This window comes from Staurois parvus, unplaced genomic scaffold (genome assembly GCF_062004578.1).
Source record: "Staurois parvus isolate SC_StPar_1 unplaced genomic scaffold, SC_StPar_1.0 ptg000647l, whole genome shotgun sequence".
Classification (NCBI taxonomy): domain Eukaryota; kingdom Metazoa; phylum Chordata; class Amphibia; order Anura; family Ranidae; genus Staurois; species Staurois parvus.
Genome location: NW_028318443.1, coordinates 837,873 through 865,588, shown reverse-complemented (window position 1 = coordinate 865,588; position 27,716 = coordinate 837,873). Strand labels below are relative to the sequence as shown.

Sequence of the window (27,716 nt, the reverse complement as noted above, 5' to 3'; positions counted from 1 at the left end):
ATGTTACCTGTGGCAGTAGGCTCGTGCCTTCTTCTCCACCGTCTTGTCCATGTGGACGCTGAGTATGTCCTGCACCATCAGGAGGTGACAGGGTATGTACAGAAGGCCAATGTTCTTATTGGCGGGGTCTTTCCTCTCCACCTAAACCCTGGGACTGAGCCAGAAACCTTTAAGACACCACCAAGCTCTCACTCTTGCCAACGGTGAGTACATAAAGTCTGGATCAGCCTTTTTGTAACCCAAGGGTTCCGTGAGCATGGTGCAATCTCTGCCTCTCAGAAGTTTCCACTGACACTGTTTAATTTCCATTATCCCTTCTCTTACTGTATCTGGAAGATGGCACTGTAATTAATTAAATAATAAATTTAATTTAAAAAAAACATCTAAATACATTTTTCCCAATCGATATACAGCTGTCACATGACCCAGCTCTTTCCCAGCCTGTCGACAGGGAAACAGTGGCAGGAGGAGCTTCCAGTCCTCTGCTGCTGGTCACATATTCAAAATAAAAAAAAACAGCCTTTGGGATACAGCATAAATAATATCCATAAACTGTTTTAAATTGGCAAACAAATATATATTTGAAATAAAATCTTTATTATTTTGAGGAAATAACATTTCTGCCAGTCACAGGCTGCGTCACGCCCCTCCAGTCTTAAAATAATTTTGCCTTCCTCTGGATCAACTGTGGGCATAGGGTTATAACTTTTTTTTTTTTAAAGGTTGAACTGGATGGACTTTTGTCTTTTTTCAGCCAGACTAACTATGTAACATTGTGTTTAGCTGGTTAGTGGGCATGGAGGAGAAGGGATGGAGTGGGCTGTCATTTACCACTGTGCATACGCTCAAATGTGTGACTCTACCCACATGGAAGATAAATAGATTTGAAATATATTCTTCCCAAATATATTGTCATATATTTGAAATGCTACAATTTTGGCCATATTCAATATATATCCATTCAGTGGTATCTGACCCTTGGCAATTGCATGGACCATCACTTACAAGTGACTTCTTCCATGAATTCTCTTAGCAATTATTTTACAGGGTAGGTTGCCAGGTCTTAACCCAACCCCCACCATGCAGGAGATCCCACATAGCCAGGGATGATACTAGGACAATTTAGACAGGAGCCAATTAACCTACCAGCATGTCTTTGGAGTGTGGGAGGAAACCAGAGTACCCAAAGGAAACCCACCAAACACAGGGAGAACATGAAAACTCCATGCAGGAGGCGCCATGGTTGGGAACCGAACTTATGACCCAATTACTGCAAGGCAGAGGCACTAACCACTAAGCCACTGTGCCACATTTCAAATCTACTGTAATGTCTTTAAAAATACAAATCTATATTTTTGGAATGCATTTACAAATAAATGTAAAAATATATGTTAAAATTACTTTTTTATATGTTAAAAAAAATCTGAAGAATATATTTAAAAAATATATATTTTTAAAAATACTTTTCATGTATTTTGTAATATATAAAAAACGTATTTCAACATATTTTTAAAATATATTTCAAATATATTTTTCTTCCATATGGGTATAGTCACATGGGCTGGTCAGATGTAATATGGAGGAAATGCTCATCATGGAAACTCAATGGAAACTGAACATGTGCAGAGATGACTCTACAGCTGCACAATCCCTTGCTGAATTGGGGACAGGAACACAAGGGGGAGACAGAGAACAGCAGGATCAACCAGGTTTTTTTCAGAATACGGAAAACAAATCCCATAGTGAATGATTGAGTATGACCAGCATGTAATACAACATTTGATAATTTTTTATGATATGGGTTTAGTAACACTTTGATATTTTAGTTACCTGTAAGGACGGGGGGTGGGGTAATCTTCCCACTGACTACCAGTGTAAAGCTGGCCATAGATGGGTAGAATTTGGAATGAAAATTTTTACGAAAAGAAGGTTCTAAGAAAGTTTGTTCATTTTTCTAATCATTAGTGGGTCAAATTGAGATTCATTTTCAGCCCCAGTGACTGGAAAATTCAAAGGAACAGGATGAATATTTTTTTCTCCAACAACTGAATTTCTAACAGTGTATGGGGTTTTCGTTCTCTAAAGTCCATTCATTCCAAAATCAAATGTTAAAAGCAAATAAAATCTTTCGAATGACAAACAAATGTTCTGAGAATGTTCATACAAATTTTCCTAAGACTTTTTCTACAAATTTTCATTTGAAATTCTATCTACCTATGGCTACCCTAATTCTTCTCGCTATCCCACTGATGTACAGCGAGCTGTAGTAACTATTAGCAGGTATTCCTTGAGAACAGAAAGTTATTTCAAGGGTTCCTCTGTCTTAAAAAGGTTGAGAAAGGCTGGTCTAGATCTCAGAAAATCAGGATTCAGGTTGAAATTGGACACCAGTCAGTCTAATTTAGTAGCTATGATTATGAAAACAGGAAAACCTCCAGTGACCACAACAGATTCTAAACTGTAGGTGCCAAACAAAGAAACGTAAGCACACTGACACCGTGACTACTGAAATTTGTCCAATCCTACATTTCATAGGTAATCTTACCTGAGAAAGACAGGGGGTCTCCCATGGTTAACTTCTCATTCTGCAAATGCTAGCTTCTTCTTCAACATTAGAAGGTCTACTCCATCCAGACCGATGTTTCCATGCTGGGTGAGCACCATTAGGTTGTACCACCTATCGGGCTTTGGACATTTCTCAGGAGGCTTCCATGATGAGATCTCTCCATTGGTGCTCACTCCAACCTCACTACCAAGATCATAACGAAGCTGTCATTCCCTTGCAGTTGGTGATAGTGTCCAGAAGTGATTTTCTTGATGACTCATACAAAAAAAACCCAAAATACTTTAGTTTTGCTGTATGAAAAGTCTAATTAAAACCACTTCTCATGCTTGCACACCAAAAATCACACAAACAATCCAATGGCTGTTGCTGCTTTGGACACTCGCTATGGGAAATTTCTTTCTTGAGTAGACTAGACACCCATAAAAACACATGTAATACAACTAATCACCCCACATCTTTTCTCCACACTCTCCGACAGCTGGACCCTTACATAATGTGTTTATTCATCCAGTTAAGGTGCGTGATCCCATCATGGGCGGCACAGTGGCTTAGTGGTTAGCACGTCTGCCTTGCAGTAAATGGGTCAGGGGTTCAATTACTGACCATGGCACCTCCTGCATGGAGTTTGCATGTTCTCCCTGTGCTTGTGTGGGTTTCCTCCCACACTCCAAAGACATGCTGGTAGGTTAATTGGCTCCTGTCTAAATTGGCCCTAATATATGTGAGTTAGGGACCTTAGATTGTATGCCCCTTGAGGGTTAGGGACCTTAGATTGTACGCCCCTTGAGGGTTAGGGACTGATGTGAATGTTCAATATATATGTGTAAAGCGCTGTGTAAATTGACAGTGCTATATAAGTACCTTAAATAAATCTGGTTTTGTAATGGCTGTGCAGGTTGAAAACACTAAAAAAAATGGCCACTGCCCCAGTCTATAACTGGCCTTCACAGCAAGGAACACATAGACGGGTGATGCATGTCAAAGAAAAAGAAAAATTGCCAGCCAGCCTGCAAACAAACCGAATTTACCTGTCTAGCAGTATGCATTAAAATTGGGGTTTAGTTAGCACACAATTGCAAATACATGCCTGATGAAGGGGTCCTGCGAGACCCCGAAACGTTGCATTGCTGTAACTATGTGATCGTTCATTAAAAATTTTGGACCCATATTGGTGATCCTCAGTGTGCTGGTGACATTTTCCCTAGCTACAGAGCCTCATCAGAGCACCCCGATATTCCTAACTCTACAAATGCTGAGAGCCCCCATAGTAGAGGCACATGCATTCAGGTTGAAAACAACTGGATATTATTAGACCCTTGATGCCTCCCCTGCAGCTAATCAAGCACATGTCGCGCTTGGTAAGCTGCTTCCCTGGCTGTAACAGCTAAGAAAAGTCAGCTCTGAAACCGGAAGTGAGGAAATCCTCACTGCTTCCTGATTCATTCGATGGTAGAACAGTTCTCTGTAGGATGCTGTCATGGCCGCTTCTATGCTGAGAGCACGCTCACTGCGTGCTCCCAACACAGTGACTGAGCTGTCAAAGACAGTTCCCAGTCTCTGCTAACAGTCGATAGCCGGCGAGACCAGTTCCCGATCATGTGACCACTGTAATGGCCAATCACAGTGGTCACGTGATCGGCTGCCATCCCTGACGTAAAGACCCTGTTAAAGGGAAGCAGGAAGGGGTTAAATAAAATGGGGACAGGTCTGTGGTACAGTGGATAAATACATTGCTCTTCAGGTGACATGACTGAACCGATGTCGACAACCAAACCCTCCGTCAAAACTGCTGTAACCTTCACCATGAATGTTTGTTTGATGTTCAAAATTAGACTGTGGAAAGTTAATGTACAACTATACATATAGCACCAACATATATCGTACACAAATGTCAGGGACACGGCTAATAATATATCAGATGTAGGTGATCATCTTCCACCCCCCCTCTGCACTCTGTTCTCCACTGTACACTAAATATTGCCCTTAACAAATGTAATGTGGTCCTATCATCAGATATATTTTACATCTTGTGATTCTCTGCAAAGTTACAATATTGCAGTCTGATCAGCGAGAGAGGAGACTGAGGAAATGCTTCCTCCTGCGTGCAGCAGACTGATGGCATCATCTCAGCCAAGGCAACGTCTCTGGAATGGAGCTTAAAGCCTGTCTACGCCCCAAGAACAAAACCTGATAATATTGTAGCTTAGCAGCCCTTAGATGTGGTGGCTGCATTCGTTTTCTATTTTACCGTTTTCCCCTTCATTTTCAAGTTCCTCCACTCCCAAACTGGCTCCTCCATGTCTTTATGGACCTTGCTTTGTGTACTGGTGTGCAGTCATGTTGGAACAGGAAGGGGCCATCCCCAAACTCTTCCCACAAAGTTGGGAGCATGAAATTGTCCAAAATATCTTGGTCTGATGACACCTTAAGAGTTCCCTTCGCTGGAACTAGGGGGCCAAGCCCAACACCTGAAAGACAACCCCACACCATAATCGCCCCTCCACCAAACTTTACAGTTGGCACAATGCAGTCAGACAAGTACTGTTCTCCTGACAAACATCAAGCCCAGACACGTCCATTGGATTGCCAGACAGAGAAGTGTGATTGGTCACTCCAGAGAACACGTCTCCACTGCTCTAGAGTCCAGTGGCAGCGTGCTTTACACCACGGCATCTGACGCTTTGCATTGCACTTGGTGATGTAAGGCTTGGATGCAGCTGCTCGGCCCTGGAAACCCATTCCATGAAGCTCTCTACGCACTGTTGTTGGGCTCATCTGAAGGCCACACCAAGTTTTGAGGTCTTTAGCTATTGACTCTGCAGACAGTTGGTGACTTCTGCGCACTGTATGCTTCAGCATGCGCTGACCCCGCCCTGTCATGTGACGTGGCCTACCACTTGGTGGCTGAGTTGCTGTTGTTCCCAGTTGCTTCCACTTTGTTATAATCCCACTAACAGGTGACCGTGGAATATTTAGTAGCCAGGAAATGTCACGGATGGACTTATAGGTGGACTTACAGGTGACAACCTATTACGGTGCTACACTTGAATTCACTGAGCTCCTAAGAGCGACCCATTGGGAAGACTAGTGTACTGCTGTTTCTCCTCCCTCACCTCTCTGTGCAGCTGAGAACAGGGGGTATGTGATCACTTATAAAAATGGGAAAAGGGTATTTAAAATGTTTTTATATCTATAAACAAATGTTTTACTTTAATTTCTATTTTAAAATGAATGGGTTGTTTTACAAGGTGAGGATTTACATATACTGTACTTTAAATAGGAACACATGTCATTTTAAAACCTGAATTTTAACACCTGTCAGGTTTTTTGTCTGACATCAGATGCAGATCAAAGCTAATCCATTTGAACTGCAAAAAGAATGAAACAGAATAGATACAAAAGTAACAATGCTACTTTGTATCTCTCTGTGGCTGAACAATGTTTACAAACACAATGTCAGAAGGTCTGTTTTTGTCAGCAACTTCTACGGCTCCTGTATTCACGCAGTGTGTCCAGACCAGGGGCGGACTGACCATTTGGAAACTCGGGCACTGCCCGAGGGCCCGGGGTCAGTAGGGGGCCCCATGAGATACCCCTGGTACCTTTTTCATATGCTATTTTGAGTTTGGCCAGGGGGCCCCATGAGTTGTCAGTCCGCCCCTGGTCAAGACTGTCATTTTAGTCACATCTGGAAATTAATGGAAAGTGGCGCGAGAGCACAGGAGAGGAGCAGATGGACAAGACATAGTGCCAACCTCCTGTGTACGTCCATGAAGATTTTTGGATGTGCCTAGCACATCCAGTGTCTACAGTTGGTTACACCTCTATGTAATTACAGCAATCAGTCATAACTTAATGACCACCCACTTAAAATCGAGTAGGTCCCCCTTTTGCCATCAAAACAGTCCCAACTGTCCCCAAAACAGCCCTGACCCATTGAGGCATGGATGTCACTAGACCTCTGAAGGAATGCTGTGTGCTGTGGTATCTGGCACCCAGCCATCAGTAGCAGATCTTGTAGTTGTGATGTGGGGCCTCAATGGATCAGGCTTTTTCCAGCATATCCAACAGATACTCGATTAATTTAGATCTGGAGAATCTGAAGGACAAGTCAACACCTCAAACTCGTTGTTGTGTTCCTCAACTCATCCTTGAACCATTTTTGCAAGTGTGGCAGGGCACATTATCCTGCTGAAGGAGGCCACTTCCACCAGGGAATAACGTTTCCATGAAGGGTGTGCTTAGTCAGCAGCAATGTTTAGGTAGGTGGTACGTGTCAAGGTAACATCCACATGCATGGCAGGATCCAAGGTGTTCCAGCAGAACATTACCTAAAGCATCAAACTTCCTCCACCAACTTGCATTCTTCCCATACTGCATCCTGAAGTCATCTCTTCCCCAGGTAACAGACACACCCGGCTATCCACATGATGTAAAAGAAAATGGGATTCATCAGACCAGGCCACCTTCTTCCATTGCTCCGTGGTCTGGGGCCATCTTAATAGTATTATAGGCCTGGGCAAAGTAATGAACTGACTGTCCCAATTTATGCATCTACCCTCAAGAATTAAAGTATAAATAGTTGATAGAATTAAACATTAATTAATTAGTACTTTCAATAAAATGTATTTTAAACAATAAGAAAACGTGCCATAAATCATAGACTAATCAACACAAAGGGCACAGTACAGGGGGAGTCAGGAGGGCACAATACTGGGATCAGGAGGGCACAGTACAGGAGGAGTCAGGAGGGCACAATACTGGGATCATGAGGGCACAATACTGGGATCAGGAGGGCACAGTACAGAGGGAGGCAGGAGGGCACAATACTGGGATCATGAGGGCACAATACTGGGATCAGGAGGGCACAGTACAGGGGGAGTCAGGAGGGCACAATACTGGGATCAGGAGGGCACAGTACAGAGGGAGGCAGGAGGGCACAATACTGGGATCAGGAGAGCACAATACTGGGATCAGGAGGGCACAGTACAGAGGGAGGCAGGAGGGCACAATACTGGGATCAGGAGGGCACAGCACAGGGGGAGACAGGAGGGCACAATACTGGGATCAGGAGGGCACAGTACAGAGGGAGGCAGGAGGGCACAAAACTGGGATCATGATGGCACAATACTGGGATCAGGAGGGCACGATACTGGGATCAGGAGGGCACAATACTGGGATCAGGAGGGCACGATACTGGGATCAGGAGGGCACAATACTGGGATCAGGAGGGCACGATACTGGGATCAGGAGGGCACAATACTGGGATCAGGAGGGCACGATACTTGGATCAGGAGGGCATAGTGCAGAGGGAGTAAGGAGGGCACAATACTTGGATCAGGAGGGCACAATACTGGGATCAGGAGGGCACAATACTGGGATCAGGAGGGCACGATACTGGGATCAGGAGGGCACAGTGCAGAGGGAGTAAGGAGGGCACAATACTTGGATCAGGAGGGCACAATACTGGGATCAGGAGGGCACGATACTGCGATCAGGAGGGCACAGTTCAGAGGGAGTAAGGAGGGCACAATACTGGGATCAGGAGGGCACAACACTGGGATTAGGAGGGCACAATACAGCTTCTGGGAAACTGCCTGGGCCATCACGGGACAGCTAAGTAAAAAGCGTGACTGTCTCAGCAAATCTGGGACAGTTGGCAAGTATGATGTAATGCAAAATTATCATGGGGCCCCCACGCACCTGGGGCCGCTGGGCAGTGCCCAGGGAGTCCATGCATTAAGACAGTCCCATACACAACAAACTGCAATGTCCATTGTTCCTGCTTTCAACGCATCAACTTCATGGACAACATGTTTACTTGCTGCCTAATATATCCAACCTTCAGGTACCATTGTAACAAGATAATCAATGTTATTCACTTTACCTGTCAGTGGTCATGATCGGTGTATATGTGCTGCAAAAATGCAACGTCCTATTTTCTTTCAGCACAAACCATCACAGTGTGAACTGAAGCCATAGGACATAAGGAAATGTATGTATTTTTGTTGTGTTGGGACACTTCCCAAGGCAACCCAACTCTGCTGTATGAATGAGCCCATATGGCTTTAACCGGATCGGCACTGTCCTATAGCAGAAATACTGCTACAGGGCGGCACAGGTGCGCAAAATCACGTACAGTATATATACTGTACGTGATTTCACAGTTCCGGGTAGGGGGCGTGCGCCCAACCGCGCTGCCATTCGCGGCCTCGGCTGTCAATCGCCAGGTCCTGGACAGTGATTACTTTGCTGGCACCCAGTGATCGCCGAGTATCTCCTACGGGGGGGGGAGACCTGTGTATGAACAACACAGTTCTGTCCCCTGTCAGCTCCTGCACACTGCTTTACATGGCTCTGCATAGCAGACCAAGACAAAGCAGCATGCTTACAGTACACACACAACACATAATGTAAAACAGCACACAGTTAACCCTTTGATCGCCCCTCATATTAACTCCTTCCTGCCCAGTGCCATTAGTACAGTGTCAGCGCTTTTTTTTAGTACTGATCACTGTATTGGTGTCACTGGGGATGTCAGTGACACCCAGTCAGTCCCCCCCCCAATGTCAGAATGCCCGTCGCAGTCCCACTATAAGTTGCTGATCGCCGCCATTACTAGTACAAAAAGAAATTCCAGTATCTATAACGCCATTTGTAGACGCTATAACTTTCACGTAAATCAATTAATTTACACTTATTGCGATTTTGTTTTCGGATATGTTTTATAGCAAAAAGTCAAAAATATTGTTTTTTTCTCAAGATTGTCAGTAATTTTTTTATTTATAGCGCAAAAAATTAAAAATGCACAGGCAATCAAATGCCACTGAAAAAAAGAATATAAAGTTCATTTGGAAGCAGCGTTGCATGGCCGCGCAATTGTCTGTTAAAGCAACACAGCGCCATATTGCAAAAAATAGCCTGGTCAGGAAGGGGGGTAAATCCTCTGAAGGGCAAGGGGTTAAAATGATGCATTATTTATTTTCCTGATTGCCTCATCTTTCTCTCACCCGCCAGGTTCAGTTTCCGTTCCTTCCGCTGGATTCTGGCGTTCCTCTTTGCAGTGGAAGAAGTGAATGGCACTCCTGGAGCATTAACAAACTTGACTCTGGGGGCAGCAGTGATGGACTCTTGCAGCGATGCAAAAGAAGCCCTAGGAGGAGCATCATGGCTTCTATCAGGAGGCCCCAGAGGGCCTTTAAGTTATCGCTGTTGGGGCCCGCCACCATTGCTGTCCGCAGTGCTTGGGGATGCAGGGGAAGACTCAGCGCTCAGTCTGGCCAGTGTTTTGGGACTCCATAATTACCCCCAGGTAAGGCACAGCTGACATTTTAAGATGTTTTCTAGTTTTGGATGGAGTGGGTCGGGTCTATTATCCTTGTTGGGTTGTTACTGTTATCCAGGGCTCCGTTTGAGAGGTGATCATATCAGAGTAAACCTTCATTTGTGGTCCTAGAATGATTGCTCTCACTCTGACATTTGCAGCGATACCTCACATTGTAGCACAATTCACGTTCACATACGTGTGCATGCGCCTTACAATTCGCTTTATTATTTCTACTTGTTTTATTATAGTTTTTTTTTTCTTTTTTAACTTTACTGCTATCATGAGGGAGGATTAGTCCCATATCAAAAATCCAACAGTTTTAAGACACAGAGGTCCCCTTTATCAAGGGTACATACAAAATATGAATGACATTGTCATATACACTCACTGGCCACTTTATTAGGTACACCTGTTCATAAATAATAAGTGACTTTGAACGTGGCAGGCTGGTGGTGGTGGTGTCATGGTGTGGTGGATCCATCCTGCCTTGTATCAATGGTTTAGGCTGGTAGTGGTGGTGTCATGGTGTGGTGGATCCATCCTACTTGTATCAACGGTTCAGGCTGGTGGTGGTGGTGTCATGGTGTGGTGAATCCATCCTGCCTTGTATCAACAGTTCAGGCTGGTGGTGTCATGGTGTGGTGGATCCATCCTACCTTGTATCAACGGTTCAGGCTGGTGGTGGTGGTGTCATGGTGTGGTGGATCCATCCTGCCTTGTATCAACGGTTCAGGCTGGTGGTGGTGGTGTCATGGTGTGGTGGATCCATCCTGCCTTGTATCAATGGTTCAGGTTGGTGGTGGTGGTGTCATGGTGTGGGGGTTATTTTCCTGGCACTAGCAAGGTGTACCTAATAAAGTGGCCGGTGAGTGTATATATACACACACCGGCCACTTTATTAGGTACACCTGTTGGTAACACAAATTGCTAATCAGCCAATTCCATGACAGCAACTCAATGCATTTAGGCATCTAGACTTGGTGAAGACAACTTGCTGAAGTTCAAACCGAGCATCAGAATGGGGAAGAAAGGGGGTTTAAGTCACTTATTATTATAAATTATAAGTGACTTTGAACATGGAATGGTTGTTGGTGCCAGATGGGCTGGTCAGAGTATTTCAAAAACTGCTGATCTACTGGGATTTTCACACACAACCATCTCTGGGGTTTACAGAGAATGGTCCGAAAAAGGGAAAATATCCAGTGAGCGGCATTGTGTGGAGGAAAATGCCTTGTTGAGGTCAGAGGAGAATGGGCAGACTGGTTCGAGATGAGAGAAAAGCAACAGTAACTTATGTCAATATGGACCAAAATCTCTGAGGAATGTTTCCAACACCTTGTTGAATCTATGCCACGAAGAATGAAGGCCGTTCTGAAGGCAAAAGGGGGTCCAACCCGGTACTAGCAAAGTGGACCTAATAAAGTTTACGGTGAGTATGTGTGTATATATATATATATATATATATATATATATATATATACACATACTGTGTATAGACTCATCCACCTAACTAACTGTCCCATATCTGCCACCCTTCTCTGCCAATCCCTCCACTGGCTTCCGATTGTCCAACGGATAAAATTCAAAACATTACAATAACATATAAAGCCATTTATAACTCTGCCCCAAATTACATCATCGATCTTGTCTCCAAATAGCACCCAAACCGCTCTCTAGCTCCCTTGTCTCCTCCTCCCATGCTCGGCTCCAGGACTTTACCAGAGCCTTCCCCATGCTCTGGAACTCTCTACACCAATCTATCAGACTATCACCTACTCTGCTCACTTTTAGGCGTTCTCTGAAAACCTATCTTTTCAGGGAAGCCTATCCCACCTTCACCTAATATTAGAATCTTCTATTCCTCCTACCAGTCCATTATCCACAGGTATTACCTTTTGTACCACTAGCCGCTCCCTCTTAGATTGTAAGCTCCCAGGATCAATTGTCTCCCTTTATATTGTAAAGCACTGAGCAAACTGTTGGCGCTAAATAAATCCTGTATAATAATAATGTAATAATTTTATATACACTGTATGTATATATATATATATATATATATATATATATATACCAGCCACTTTATTAGGTACACCTTGCTAGTACCAGGTTGGACCCCTTTTGCCTTCAGAACTGCCTTCATTCTTCGTCGATCAGTCATAACATTGTGACCACTGACAGATATGTGAATAGCATTGATTATCTTTTCACAATGGCATCTGAACATGAGTGAGATATATTTGGCAACAAGTAAACATGTTGTCCATGAAGTTGATGTGCTGAAAACATAAAAAATGGACATCACAGTTTGTTGTGTATGTATAGCCGAAGACCAGTCAGGATGTCCATGGTGACCTGTGTCCACTGTCAAAAGTGCCTACAATGGGTATATGAGCATCAGAACTGAACCATGATCAATGGAAGAAGGTGGTCTGGTCTGATGAACCATGTGGATGGCCAGGTGATTGTTTATGGCTTACCTGGGGAAGAGATGGCACCAGGATGCAGTATGATAAGAAGGCAAGTCGGAGGAGGCAGTGTGATGCTTTGGGCAATGTTCTGCTGGGAAACCTGGGGTCCTGCCATTCATGTGGATATTATTTGACACATACCACCAACCTAAACATTGTTGGTGACTACACCCCTTTATTCTCTGATGGCAGTGGCCTCTTTCAGCAGGATAATGCTCCCAGCCACACTGCAAAAATGGGTCAAGAATGGTTTGAGGAACACAAAAACAACTTGACTTGTTCTCCAAATTCTCCAGATCTAAGGCTCCGTTCACACTATTGAGTTTTTTAGTACTTTTTGCTTTTTGCAGAAACACACTACAGCCTTGTAGTAACTACACGCATGGTCTGCAAATACAAATGTTAAGGTCAGAATCAAAATGTAAAGAATTTAATTAGGACCTAGAAGAGTTTAGGCTGGGTTTTTTTATCATAGCCAAAAAATGTTAATATTGAAGATTATTGGATTGTGTACTCTTACAGGTCAGTTACTTCACCCCTCCAGCCAAGCTCAGCGATCATCACTTGTTTCCCTCAACCCTAAGTGTGGCGCCAACAGTCTCTTCACAAGCTAAAGGCCTTGCTCGGCTCATTCAAGCCTTTGGCTGGTCGTGGGTAGGTGTCCTCTCTCAGGAAACAAGTGCTTCCACCTTGGGCCAAACTTTTAGGGAAGAGCTGAAGGCTACAGGAGCTTGCTTAGCCTTTTGGGAAAAAGTTCCTTCTTCTGTGAAAGACATTAATAGTGTGGCAGCCAGCATTAGACAGTCAACTGCAAAGGTGGTGGTTGTCTTCTCCCTTGAAGCATACCTGAATCCTGTTTTGTTGGAGCTGGCACGCAATGGAGACAGTAAAGAGAGAATTTGGTTATCAGCTGATGCTTGGTCTACATCTGCAAGACTGCTAGGTCTTTGGCTATCCCATTTTCTAAGAGGTTCTCTAGGACTTGTTCTTCGTAATGGGGCTGCTCCAGGTTTTAGTAAATTTGTATTTGGATTAAATCTTAAACAATTCAACAATCATCCATTGTTTTTGGAGTTCTGGCAGGAAGCATTTAGCTGCCGCTGGCCCCCAGGTGAGAACCATTCATCTCTGCTTCCTCCAAATAATGTTTATGATGAACCTTCTACAACATCTGTGAACATATCATCAGCTACTAATACAGCACTGGATGCTTCTTCTCTCAATAATATGTCTTTGTCTTATTCAACATTTACCTCACCGTCTCCGTCTTCTGAAAAGACATTGTGCACAGGACTGGAGGATGCTTCTTCTCTACAGATATTTTCAGATATTAGTGATCTCCGAGTAACATACAATGTCTACAAAGCAGTGAAGATGATTGCCAAAGCTCTCCAAGACATGGCTTCTTGTCAAACCAGGAGCAGCTCATTGGATATAGGCCATTGTGTAGACATTCACCATTTTCAGCCATGGCAGGTGAGGTTGCTATATATGTATTTTATATAAAGAACACATTTCAAGCCAGGGGCGGACTGACCATTTGGAAACTCAGGCACTGCCCGAGGGCCCGGGGTCAGTAGGGGGCCCCATGAGATGCCCCTGGTACATTTTTCATAGGCTTTTTTGAGTTTGGGCAAGGACACAGGGGCCCCATGATCCCCTATTGCCAAGGGGCCCCATGAGTTGTCAGTCCGTCCCTGTTTCAAGCTGAACTCCAGGTAAACGGCTGAGCACAGATGGAATTCATATAAGGAAGCTGTTTTACCTCACAACAAAATGTTTTCTATTATTGTCCAACCAATTCCCTGGTTTGGCAGTTGAGTAGATCTGATTTTTCTGTGCTGCAGTTCAGAAACACTTATAGGCAGGGCTTTTTTTTCAGCAGGAAAATGGAGGAATGCAGTTCAGGCACCTCATGCACTGAATATATGTAATGGCAAGGAGTGCTGGAGGGTCTGTTCATGCTGTCTGCTGGGGGATCTATTGTCGCTGGAAAGGAACTATTATTGCATGCTGCTGGGATGGTCTATTGTTGGTGGTGGGGAATCTATTGTTGCTGTGCGGTAGGGGTTTTATTTTGTTAGGGGGGGGTAAATTGTTGGATCTACTGTTGAGGGAAAGGATTATTGACACTATGCTGCTGGGAGATCTTTCATTGCTGCTGGGGGTCTATTGTTGCTAGGGTGGATCTATCGGTATTTTGTAGCGGCGTCCATTGTTGCTGGGGAGTCTATTGGTGTGGGGGATCTACTGTTTCTGTGGAGATCTATTGTTGCTGAAGGGAGGCTACTGTTGCTGGCTGCATGGGATCTATCTTACCGCTTTTCTTGTATAATTAACAAATTCCATATAAATTTACTTTACATCATAAAATGGTACTTGGTTTTGTATTTGCGAAAAGGGGTGGTACTGAGAGGAGGGTAGGGGGTGGAACCAAGGGACAGTGCTCGGAGGTGGGTAGGGGGTGAAGAAATGGGGTGACTCAGAAAAGGGGAGTTCCTGCACCTATTCTCATGGGAAAAAAAAACCCTGCTTATAGGGTTTGTGGGGGTTTTTTTCAAGAGAAAATCTTGGCAGCCTGGCAGGCTGGCAGCCCTCTAATATAAACAACCAGCATATGATTATGTGCTGTTAGAAACTGACTGAAACTGACTGAATTCTGATTCTTGTAATCGTTGAGTTTCTTAGATCAGTATTTCCCCCCTTTTCAGTGGCAGCGCCCTTTAAAAGTGTGCAAAATTTTGGGGCACCCCTGTGTTAAATGTGAAAAATGTAAATGTTACTTATCAACGGGATACCTGAGCCTGGGATGATGCACAGCGCCACCTTGATGAAATAACTTCAGATCACAAGCCCCCCCCCATCACATCAGAGGTTTCCCCATCACATCAAAGCCCCCTTTCACATCAGTGGCTTCCCATCACATCAGAGGTCCCTCATCACATCAAAGCCCCCTTTCACATCAGTGGCTTCCCATCACATCAGAGGTCCCTTATTACATCAAATCCCCCCTTTCACATCAGTGGCTTCCCATTACATCAGAGGTCCCTCATCACATCAAAGCCCCCCTTTCACATCAGTGGCTTCCCAGCACATCAGAGGTCCCTCATCACATCAAAGCCCCCCTTTCACATCAGTGGCTTCCCAGCACATCAGAGGTCCCTCATCACATCAGAACCCTCCCGTTACATCATAGTCCCCCCATCCTCCATCATATCAGAGCCCCCATCACATCAGTGTGCCCCCTTCATATCAAAGGCTCCCCATCACATCAGACTCCCCCTTTACATGAGTCTCCACATCAGAGTCCCCCTATCACTGAGCCCTCCAATAGCATAGTCCCCCATTATAGAGCCCACAGGTCCATGACAATGTACCCCCGAATCACACAATCCCCTTAACACACAGCCTACCCAAACACACAGTTCCTTCCTCACACCAGAGCCCTACCGTTTGGCTCTACCAGCAGGGCAGAGGGTGGGAGGTGGAGCAAATCTGGAAGAGCTGGTCTTCTCCTGCATGATGGGATTGTGCTCTGCTTCAGTTTCCCCCCTTCATGTCAAAGGCTCCCCATCACATCAGAGTCCCCCTTTACATGAGTCTCCACATCACATCAGAGTCCCCCTATCACCGAGCCCTCCAATAGCTAGTCCCCCATTAAAGAGCCCACAGGTCCATGAAACTATACCCCCAAATCACAAAATCCTCTTAACACACAGCCTACCCAATCACACAGTTCCTTCTTCACACCAGAGCCCTACCTTTTGTCTCTACCAGCAGGGCAGAGAGCGGGAGGTGGAGCAAATCTGGAAGAGGTGGTCTTCTCCTGAATGATGAGGTTGCGCTCAGCATGCTGTCTGTCCTAGATCAGAGTTGCTTATTGCCATGGTACGGGCAAGTTAACTGCCATCACTATATCAACAAACGATGACGCCCGCACAATGGCAACTTATGACGCTGATCCAGGGCAAACTGAGTCCAGTGTTTGTGGCACCCCGGGGAACCCAGATGGCACCCCAAGGTGCTGCAGCACCCTTGTTGAGAAACACTGATTTGGAGAATGAACAACTTCACATTAAAAGCAGCTAGAGAAGTTATGGGTGGTTTTGTTTAAAGCTGTTTTACTACATGGCAAGAATATGTAAATAGTTTAATGTCCATAGCACGGCGAACTGACAACTCATGGGGCCCCCGGGCAATAGGGGATCATGGGGCTCCTGTGTCCTCACCCACACATTTTAAACCAGACCCAAAAAAGCCTATGAAAGGTACTAGGGGCGTCTCATGGGTCCCCCTACTGACCCTGGGCCGTCGGGCAGTGCCCGACTGCCCGAATGGTCAGTCCAGCCCTGGTCCATAGCCTGGGCCAAGGTGGCCTTTCAGATCAGTATAACTATGAGCTGTCTGTGAACTTTCCTTACTCTGTCATTCTTGCCTTTGGTCTGCAATTACAGCTTCTTTACTACCTTAAGAGAGTGAGGCTGAAAGGAAACATCGGAGATGACTTATATTTTGACTCTCTTGGAAACGCCCCTGCAATTTATGACATCATCAACTGGCAAGAGGAATTGCCAGGAAAGAACAGCTGGGTGCAAGTAGGACGTTATGAAAGTGGTGCAGCGATGGGTCAAGATTTGTTCATCAACAAAAGCGCCGTTCGATGGGGGGAACATTTTGATCAGGTAAAAAATGCCTAGACAAAAGTCGATTCAGTTTTCAGGAGGCATTTTTCAGAACTTTTTTTTGACTAAGCAAAATTGTATTCTAGCTACCTGATTCTATATGTTCAGAAAATTGCTCTCCTGGATTTCGGAAAACCTCACGTCCAGATAAACCTCCTTGTTGCTTTGACTGTGTGCCTTGTCCATCAGGAGCTATCTCTAATAAAACAAGTAAGCAACTACATGCTGCTCCCAAAACGTTCACGCCCATGTACAAATGTTACAAAATACTACCAAGCATGTGCCTACAGAAATGGAATTTCCCAAAGGGACAATATGCTATACTAAAGTATAACCTGAGTTTTACAGGTTTTAGCCATGTTCAGTAGAAGTGGTCAAACTCTAGGACAACAACTATAATCTAGCAGAAGCTGTTCACATTTTTCAGTGATTTTAAAGATGTTATACCATTCATTCAAGTGGCTTCTTCATTTCAAATGACTGTTGGGAACATAGTAAAGCATTTAGAGCCACACAAATAGCTCAAAGTCATTTTAATCTATTCACTATAGAAAGTTTCAAGGCAGATGTTGATTGTCCAAGATCTTGACTGTAAATCAGTGTTTCTCAACCATTTTTTCAGTCAAGGCACCCTTTAAAATTATGGACAGTCCCTAGGCACCCTTTAAAATTATGGACAGTCCCTAGGCACCCTTTAAAATTATGGACAGCCTTGAGGCGCCCCATTCTAAAATGTTAAAAACTATTCTAGTAGTTTTATATAACGCAGCAACATCCACACATGTAGGACACCCAACATTAGATGGGATTTATTCTTCCAAAGCAAATACACTTTTGCACACTGGTACTGACTAGTATTCCAGTGTTTCTCTTCTCCCTCAGTTTTTCTCCATCACTGAGCTAATGTGACCCCCAGCACTGATGGAGAGGGGCAGGGGAGGGTCAAATTAGGATGCTGTGCAGGCAGCTGGCATCCTCCTTATTAACTGATGATGTCATTGGTTGTCAGGACGCCGGTGGCTAGAGGGTCGTAATGGTGCACAATGAAAACCTGTGGCTTTGTGTAACTATACTGTAAGGAAGGCTTTTTCCACCCGCTGGCTGGTATACAAGTTTTGGCCAATTTTTAGACATTTTTATGAAGGCACCCCTGAGGAAACCTCAAGGCACCCTGGTTGAGAGAGGCTGCTGTAAGTTATTGAATACCCCATTCTAATTAGGGAAGAACTAAATCCACTGCAGGTCCAAGGAGCAGTTTCCTTAATATGTAAATCATCTTCTGGTCTTCTTCTGGCCCGGCCTCTTCTTTTTAAGCCCAATGGCTTAGACACTCCTTAATGCAGGAGTTACATTGTCCAAGCACCTGGCTCTTGTAGACCAAGGAGTGTACTCTGTGCTGCAACAATTGCTGTAGGATTAAAAATTAAAGAAAAAAGGAAAGATGTTTTTGGGCAGAAGAGACATACAATGGGGGGAATTTATGGAAAATGGAACAACCAAAATCTAGAGCAGCTGTGCAAGACAACCAATCAGTTTCTAGCTTTCACTTTCAACGCTTAGGTTACAAGCTGAAGCTAGAAGTTAATTGGTTGCCATGCACAGCTACTCTAGCTTTGACAAATTCCCTCAATGTCTTTTCTACCATAAAATGCCAGTACCATGGTGTCATGAAGTCTGGGGCATGAGATACATGAATAATGGTGTAAAAAACAAAGGCTGGTCAATGGTGTTGCCAATTTGCACATAGGTACAACAACCAGTAATCATACACTAATTTCCCGGTCACACCGGTGCAAATTGTCGTGCGATTTGATCGTTTAAAATCACATGATAAGTCGCACCCTATCATCTGCAATAGAGGCGGTCAAATTGTGAAAGTAGTTCAGGCACTACTTTTTTCAAGTTCAGATGCGCACCCAAAGTTGCACTGGCATCCGACTTTGAAAGCATGGAAATTCAAGTGAAGTTCCGCAATTCCACAGTGACCGAAGTCTTAAAGCCAGTTAAATTAGTGTGCTGCCAAGCAAGGTCTAGCTGATTGTGTATAAATGAATGGTGGTGCCTCCATGACTAATTCTCCTCTCCGAATGTTATAGTTTTATCTCTATCTATCTATCTATTCATTCAGTCGTATCTGATCCTTAGCGATTGCATGGACTGTCACTTGTAAGCGACTTTTTCCATGAATTCTCTTAGGAATTGTTTTTACAGGGTAGGTTGCCAGGTCTTTCTCCAACCCCCACCATGCAGGAAATCCTGTGTGGCCAGGGAGGAAACTAGGACAATTTAGACAGAAGCCAATTAACCTACCAGCATGTCTTTGGGAGGATACCCACACGAACACAGGGAGAACATGCAAACTCCATGCAGGAGGCACCATGGTTGGGAATTGAACCCATGACCCATTTACTGCAAGGCAGAAGTGCTAACCACTAAGCCACTGTGCTGCCCATATAGTTTTAAACTGTTGTTGAAAAGTCATTTTTCTCCCCAAACCTTTACATTTGTTGAACAGGCCATTTTTGAGTTTTCATTGGTATTTTAGTTTATTTTAGGGCAGTTACATTAACTAGCTGTGTGTAAATTGAATACGGCGGAACTACTGATTGTTATGTATTGTTTCCTCACAGATGCTATTGACTGTTTTTATTGCCCAGAGGACCAGTGGCCAAATACTGCTCGGAACCAATGTACACTTCGGATGGTGGAGTTGCTAACCATTTCTGAACCCCTTGGCATCTCTCTAGCTACTACATCCATCCTTGGCTCCATCCTGCCAGCTCTTGTCCTAATACTCTTCATCAAGAACCGAGAAACTCCTCTGATTCGTGCTAATAATTGTGCTCTTAGCTTCATCCTACTGGTTGCTCTCACTCTCTCCTTTCTTTGCCCTCTTCTACTTCTTGCTACACCAGGAGAGCAGACCTGTTTTATTCAACAAGCCGCATTTGGTGTGACCTTCACCCTCTGCATATCCTGCCTCTTGGCCAAGACGGTCATTGTTGTTTTGGCCTTCCGTGCCAATCACCCAGGTAGAGGTCTCAGAGTGCCAAAAGGACTACGGTGGCCTATTCTGTTTGCCTTTTACTGCACAGCCATCCAAATAGTCATTTGTATTTCATGGTGCTTAGTAAACCCTCCATTCCCAGTACATGATACCAGAAGTATATTAGGAAAAATAGTCATTCAATGCAATGACAGTCTTGGTTTTTGGTTCATGCTTGGATACCTTGGACTACTGTCCACTGTCTGTTTTGTGGTGGCATTTTTGGCCAGGAAGTTACCTGGAGCCTTTAATGAGGCTACTCATATAACCTTCAGTATGTTGGTGTTTCTTAGTGTCTGGATATCCTTTGTTCCAGCCTATGTCAGCACACATGGAAAGCTGGCCGTAGCAACAGAGATATTTGCCATTTTATCCTCCAGTGCAGGTCTTTTGTTTTGCATCTTCTCAACCAAAGTCCATATCATTTTGTTGCATCCCCAGCTTAATACCAGGGCGGTCGTTTCTGGTCATCAGAAGAAGAGACAGACTAGCAACAACATTTATGTGGTGCCACCACCTGGCAGAACATATTTTAGAGGACACAAGTGAGGCTTGCAGGGACAAAAACACAAGAATCTGAAACTGATTTTATTTCAATAAATTGTAAACTTTAGAATGTTACTCATCCCTAACTGTCTGTTGGGCAGCTCCTGAAACCCAAATAAAGTTTCTGCATAAACACTCTAAAGCTAATATCTAAATAAGACATGGTTAACATTTTCTAGGATGAGAAAAGATCTAGTCCCTCAAGCCGAAGTCACTTTTTTCATAATGTTAAAAAAGTCCTGGATTATTTTCTAGATACGCAGAATATAACTGGATATAACATTTATAGGTAAAGTTGATCCAGGAAATATCCGATTGCCTCTCGGGGGATCAGGAAGGAATTTTTTCCCCTGCAGAAGCAAATTGGATCATGCTTTGCTGGGTTTTTTTTTTGCCTTCCTCTGGATCAACCGGGTGTAGGGTTATAACTTTTTTTTCTTTTTTCTTTTTTTTAATGGTTGAACTGGATGGACTGTTGTCTTTTTTCAACCATACTAACTATGCTATATACAGTTGCAAGCAAAAGTATGTGAACCCCTTGGGATTACGTGGAGTTTTGCATGAATTGGGCATAAAATGTGCTCTGAACGTCATCTAAGTCACAACAATAGAAGAACACAGTCTGCTGAACATAATACTACACAAACATTAGATGTTGCCATGGTTTAATTGCACATAACATGTAAACATTCACAGTGCAGGGAGGAAAAAGTATGTGAACCTTTGGACTTAATAACTGGTTGACCCTCCTTTGGCAGCAATAACCTCAACCAAACGTTTCCTGTAGTCTCTTAAGGTCATGCCACAGCATTTCAATCAGGTTGAGGTCAGGACTCTGACTGGGCCACTCCAGAAGGCGTATTCTGTGCTATTGCAGCCATTGTTTTGTTGAATTACTTGTATGCTTTGGGTCATTGTCCTGTTGCATCACCCATCCTCTGCGGAGCTTCAGTTGGTGGACAGATGGTCGTACGTTTTCCTGCAAAATGTCTTGATAAACTTTGGAATTCATTTTCCCATCAATGACAACAATCCGTCCAGGCCCTGAGGCAGCAAAGCAGCCCCAAGCCATGATGCTCCCTCCGCCATGTTTTACAGTGGGGATGAGGTTTTGATGTTGGTGTGCTGTGCCTTTTTTTCTCCACACATAGTGTTGTGTGTTCTTCCCAAACAACTCAATCTTGGTTTCATCTGTCCACAGTATATTTTGCCAGTAGTGCTGTGGAACATCCAGGTGCTCTTTTGCAAACTTCAAACGTGCTGCAATATTCTTTTTGGACAGCAATGGCTTCCTCCGTGGTGTCCTCCCATGTACTCCATTCTTGTTTAATGTTTTCCTTATTGTAGATGTGTCAACAAAAATGTTAGCATGTGCCAGAGATTTCTGTAGGTCTTTAGCTGACACTCTGGGATTCTTCTTTACCTCATGCAGCATTCTGCGCTGTGCTCTTGCAGTCATTTTTACAGGATGACCACACCTAGGGAGAGTAGCAACAGTGCTAAACTTTCTCCATTTGTAGACAGTCTGTCTTACCGTGGACACATGAACATCAAGGCTTTTGGAGATACTTTTGTAACCCTTTCCAGCTTCATGCAAGTCAACAATTCTTGATGGTAGGTCTTCTGAGAGCTCTTTTCTGCGAGGCATGGTTCACATCAGACAGTGCTTCTTGAAACCAGTAAACCCAAAACAGGTGTGTGTTTTTTTTAAGGGCAGGACAGCTGTCAGCAACACATCCAATATCATCACACTGATTGGAGTCAAGGTTGGCTCACTCCTGGCTCCAATTAGCTCTGGGAGAAGTCATTAAGCTAGGGCCTCACATACTTTTTCCTCCCTGCACTGTGAATGTTTACATGTTACGTGCAATTAAACCATGGCAACATCTAATGTTTGTGTAGTATTATGTTCAGCAGACTGTGTTCTTCTATTGTTGTGACTTAGATAACGTTCAGAGCACATTTTATGCCCAATTCATGCAAAATTCCACGTAATCCCAAGGGGTCACATACTTTTTCTTGCAACTGTAGATACATTGTTCTCATTGCTATTAACATAGAGAGAGCAAGTATAAAATGGGGAGATCTCTTATCAAAAATCCCCTTCCAAAAAGGCAGTGAGCGGCTACAATGGTTAATGATTGCTGTAGAGTTAAACCCCATGGCAGTCTTCTTTTTATTTGATGGATTCTATTGGTGATATTCCCTGGGTCTGTACACCTGTTATGCCTATTATGATGACCTCCTACAATGGCCCCTTGCTTTTTTACTTATTTTATGGTGAATGTAACAGGAGGAACACACAAAGGTGCGTGAGAACACCCCAAAGCTCCCAAGTGGACATGAACAGAGACATGAATTATAGCAGTGAGATCTCCCCATTGGTTTGTCCAGGAGTCTCCATATAAGAAGCCAGGGGCTTTCCACCAATCTCTCCCTAGGACTAAAATTTCACAAAATTGCACAGTTCCTATTAACTCTTGCCTTACCATTTGTAAGTTGTAGACCATGGAGGGTAGCCCTTAGATCTGTGTTGTGTTATCCATCATTACATAACATCAGTGTTCTTGGATTCTTCTGGGATCTTGGACAGCTGTGAAACAGCTGATTAATTGTCGAATTTTACACAAGCCTTCTCTGTTGGTTTTTCCATTCCCCTCCCCAGTTCAATCAGAAAAATACAGTGCTTCTCAGTATATTCTGAAGAAGCTGTATTCCCTTTCTCTCCCAGTCCGTCTGTGGTGCATTTTCCTGATGTTTTATAATAAACGAGGACGGATCTGAATTATGGATGTTTTTGATTTACATTAAATTTTATCAGCAAATATTAAAATGCTACCAAATACTTTTGAAGTGTAAGTCCAGTTGGCTGTGAAAATAATCTTTAGTACGTGCCTTGCATTGAAGCTATTTGTTGTGTTTTATGCACTGTGCTTAACAGCTTCCCGACTGTCCCTTATTTGGAACCAGATTCTTCTGTCGCTCTTTTCTCCTTGGTTGTCCCTTTTTTTGGTCTAACGTTTACACCTCCATAACAAAAATGTTCTACTATGCTAAACCTTTCAGCCTTTCGCAACCTTTATAATACGGAGAAACCTTTGAAATATCTTTCAGTTCTTCAGGAACTCCTGCTAAGGACTAATATATTGTAAGATGCAACACAGTAATAAATAAAATAAGTAATTCAAGTAATGTGGAGGCAGCTATTGTGCCCCCTCACACCAATGGTCAGTGTAGTGCTGCTCTTACATTAGTGGTCAGTGAGATGCTACCTTACATTGGTCAAGGGTCCCCTTAAGTGGTCAATGGGAGAACGGCCCCTTATAGTGGTGGTCAGTTGAAGAAGAGCCCCATTGCACTGGTGGTCAATGGGAAAAATGTACTTCACTTTGGTGGCCAGTGGGGAGAATGCTCCTTACATTGGTGGTCAGTGGGAAGAATGCTCCTCACTTTGGTGGCCAGTGGGGAGAATGCTCCTTACATTAGTGCTCAGTGGGGAGAATGCTCCTCACTTTGGTGGTCAGTGGGGAGAATGCTCCTTACAGTGGTGGTCAGTGGGAAGAATGCTCCTTACTTGGTTCGTCAATGGGAATAATGTTCCCTAATTTGTTGGTCAATGGGAAGAATGTTCCTTAAATTAATGTTAAGTGGAAAGAGTTTTCATTACATTAGTGGCCAGTGGGAAGAATGATCCTTACATTAGTGGTCAGTGAAATGCTACCTTACACTGGTGGTCAGGGGTCAAAGGTCCCCTTAAGTGGTCACTGGGAGAAGGACCCCTTTGCACTGGTGGTCAATAGGAAATAGGAAAAATCTATTTATTTCAGGTACTTATATAGCGCCATCAATTTAAACAGCGCTTTCTACATGCATATTTTACAATCATATCAGTCCCTGCCCTCAAGGAGCTACAATCTAAGATACCTAACTCATACATACACATACTGGGGCCAATTTAGACAGGAGCCAAATAGCCTGCCAGCATGTCTTTGGAGTGTGGGAGGAAACCCACACAGGGACTGGGAGAACATGCGAAGAGGGAGAGGCAGATGCTCACAGGCAGCTAAGAGAGGGTAAGCAGCCTCGGTTTCCACAGTGAAAAGTGGTGGTCATGGACATGGTGTATCCTCTGCAGGCAGGGCACACTCGTCCTTTTTTTTTTTCAACAAGCAGAAGAGGTGGTGGAGCGGATAACTCAGCCATCCTCATTCTCGTCATCCTCTGTCACTCAGGGTCAAACTATTTTGCCTTCCACCACCGCTGCCAAAGCAGCCTATTCCACAGGCTCCTTGTCCACCATTGCTGCTCCTTGTAGCCCCACCATCATGCACGGAGGATTCACCAAAATTATTTGATCATAGTGTCAGGTGTATGCTGTTGGAGGATGCGCAGCAATTTGAATGCTCCGATGTTGGTTCCCAGGTTGAGGAAAGGAGCGACATGAGCCTAGAGAGAGGGGGTGCCAGTGAGGGAAAAAAATTTATATTCCCCCAACCACAGCACACTGCCAAGTGGGCTCCAGTGACAAGAAGGAAGGGGAGGATGAGTTCACTGACTGTACTTGGGTGCCTGAGAGAACAGAGGAGGAAAGTGAGGAGGAGGCAGAATTCCAACAAGGCAGGATGTCCTCCAGGGGCAGGCATAAGGGCAGCCAACCAATGGCATCACACAACAGAGCTCCAAAGGTGCAGAGTGCTGCTGATTTCCGGCAGACTTCCAAAAGTTCTTTGGTGTGAGCTTTTTTCAACACATGTGCAGCAGACCACAGCATTGCTATTTGCAGTTTCTGTCTGAAGCAGATCAAGCGTGGCCAAAACACCAACCGCTTGGGCACCACATGCTTGACAAGACATATGAGGAGCTGCCATGCAGCCCATTGGCAACAACACTTGAAAGACCCACATCCGAAAAAAGTGCAGACTTCTTTTTGCTCCTCATCTGGGATTTCTACCTCTACTGTAAAACATCAGGTCTTCTCAACCGCCTTCACTGAGAGGAGTGATGGTACAGCAGTGGGTCCTGGCACCCCATCTGATAGCAGTACGCCACCTGTTGATTTCGGCAGGCACATTTCGCTACCCCAGTTGCTGAACCATAAATATACTGTCCCACTCATCCTCATGCTCAGCGTCTAAATGCTAGCCTGGCCAAATTTCGAGCATCACAACTGCTGACTTTCCATCTGGTGGACTCTGCCCCCTTCCGTGAATTTGCACAATGTGCTGTACCACAGTGGAAGGTTCCAAAAGACAATTCTTTTCACATAAGGCTATTCCAGCTCTGTACCATCATGTGGAGGGCAATGTTTTGGCCTCGTTGGACAGGGCGGTCAGCAGCAAGGTCCACATTACTGTTGACACGTGGTCCAGCAAGCATGGTCAGGGACATTACATATCCTTCACGGCGCAATGGGTTGCTCTGCTAGTAGCTGGGAAGGATGCAGGATAGGGTTCAGTGCTGAAGCTTGTTCTGCCACCACGCCTCTAAAAAGCTAGTGGTGATTCTGCCACATCTGTCTGCTCCACCCGGGGTGGACTGACCATTTGGGCACTTGGGCACTGCCCGAGGGCCCGGGGTCAGTAGGGGGCCCCAAGAAATGCCCTTGGTATCTTTTATAGGCTTTTTTGGGTGTGCTTTGAGTGTGGGCAAGGTCATAGGAGCCCCCTGATCCCCTATTGCCCGGGGGCCCCATGAGTTGTCAGTCCATCCCTGGCTCCACCCCCTCCTCTTCCTCTGCCTCTATGGCCTCTTCTGCTGAATTGTCTGAACCAGCAGTGCTCTGTAAGTGTTCAAGGGGCTACACAAGCAGTCAGGCCAAAAGATGCCACACGGTGCTTCATCTGGTCTGTCTAGGGTACAGGAGTCACATCGGGCCAGAGATTCTGTCAGCTCTGCAGGGGCAGGCTCAGAGGTAGTTGACTTCATGGCAGCTTGAGCCAGGAATGGTTGTATCTGACAATGGCACCAACCTTCTCTCTGCCCTCTGACAGGGACACTTGACACATGTTCCATGCTTGGCACATGTCCTGAATTTGGTGGTTCAGCGTTTCTTGAGCGGGCACCCAGGCTTTCTGCTCTTCTGAGGCAGGCCAGAAAAGTCAGTGGCCATTTCCGGCGGTCATACAGTGTTCAGCTGGCTGAAATTCAAGGAGAATTCAACCTGCCCACCAACCGACTCATTTGTGACATGCCCACTCAGTGGAACTCCACTTTGGCAATGCTGCAGCGGCTGCACACGCAGCAGAGGGCCATCAATGAGTACCTGTGTGAGTATGGCACAAGGACAGGCTCAGGGGAGCTTGGCTTCTTTTTGCCATGCCAGTGGCTGCTGGTAAAGGATGCATGCACTGTCCTGTCACCAACTGAGGAGGCCACAAGGATGGTGAGCCACGACAATACATGCATCACTGACACTATCCCTCTAGTCTTCCTGCTGGAGCACACACTGCGTGGAATCATGGGAAGGGCAGCACAGCGGGGTGAAAAATAGGATTTAATGTCATCTCAAGGCCCCCTTTATGCAGAAACCATTCCTGTGGGGCTGCAGAACATAGAGCAGGAGGTGGAGGATTGCAGCAGCATGGAAGTAGAGGATCACATACAGCAGTCTTCAAGGGGCGGTTTTCAGTCCCCAGAAACCCAGCCAGGAGTAGTACGTGGCTAAGAGGAGGTAGTTCCAGACAATGTCATCCTCAGTGACCCAGAGGACTCAGAATCTCCTGCCTCCTCAAACTTACACTGCATGGGCTCCCTGATTCATCAAAGCCTGCGTAAGGACGAGAGGATTTGTTTTATCAAGGTGAGGGATCAATACTGGTTGGCAACCCTTCTTGATCCAGGCTACAAGGGTAAAGTTACAGAGCTCATCCAGTCTTTGCAGAGGGAGCAGAGGATGAAACAGCTTGAGGACACCTTGAAGAAAATTTGTGTAACACTTTTCCAGACAATGAGAAGTTACCATTTCCTGGACAATGTGTTTCTGAGGCTTCGTTGTCAAAGGAAGACCAGTGGAGAAGGCAGCCGGCTGACCGATGTCTTTAAACAGTTCTTTAGTCCTCAGCGCCCAGAGCTGTTAGGTTAA

The 27,716-nt window shown here is 44.7% G+C and overlaps 1 protein-coding gene across 1 annotated transcript; it reads left to right on the top strand.

Moving 5' to 3' along the window:
• Window positions 1–27,716, top strand: LOC149448941 (extracellular calcium-sensing receptor-like). The gene is made up of 7 exons (XM_089693998.1): window positions 1–203; window positions 9,584–9,878; window positions 12,884–13,837; window positions 16,816–17,043; window positions 17,152–17,253; window positions 19,703–20,075; window positions 27,475–27,716. Exons 1-7 carry the CDS (start codon window positions 1–3, stop codon window positions 27,714–27,716), a joined length of 2,397 nt encoding a protein of 798 aa, XP_089550124.1.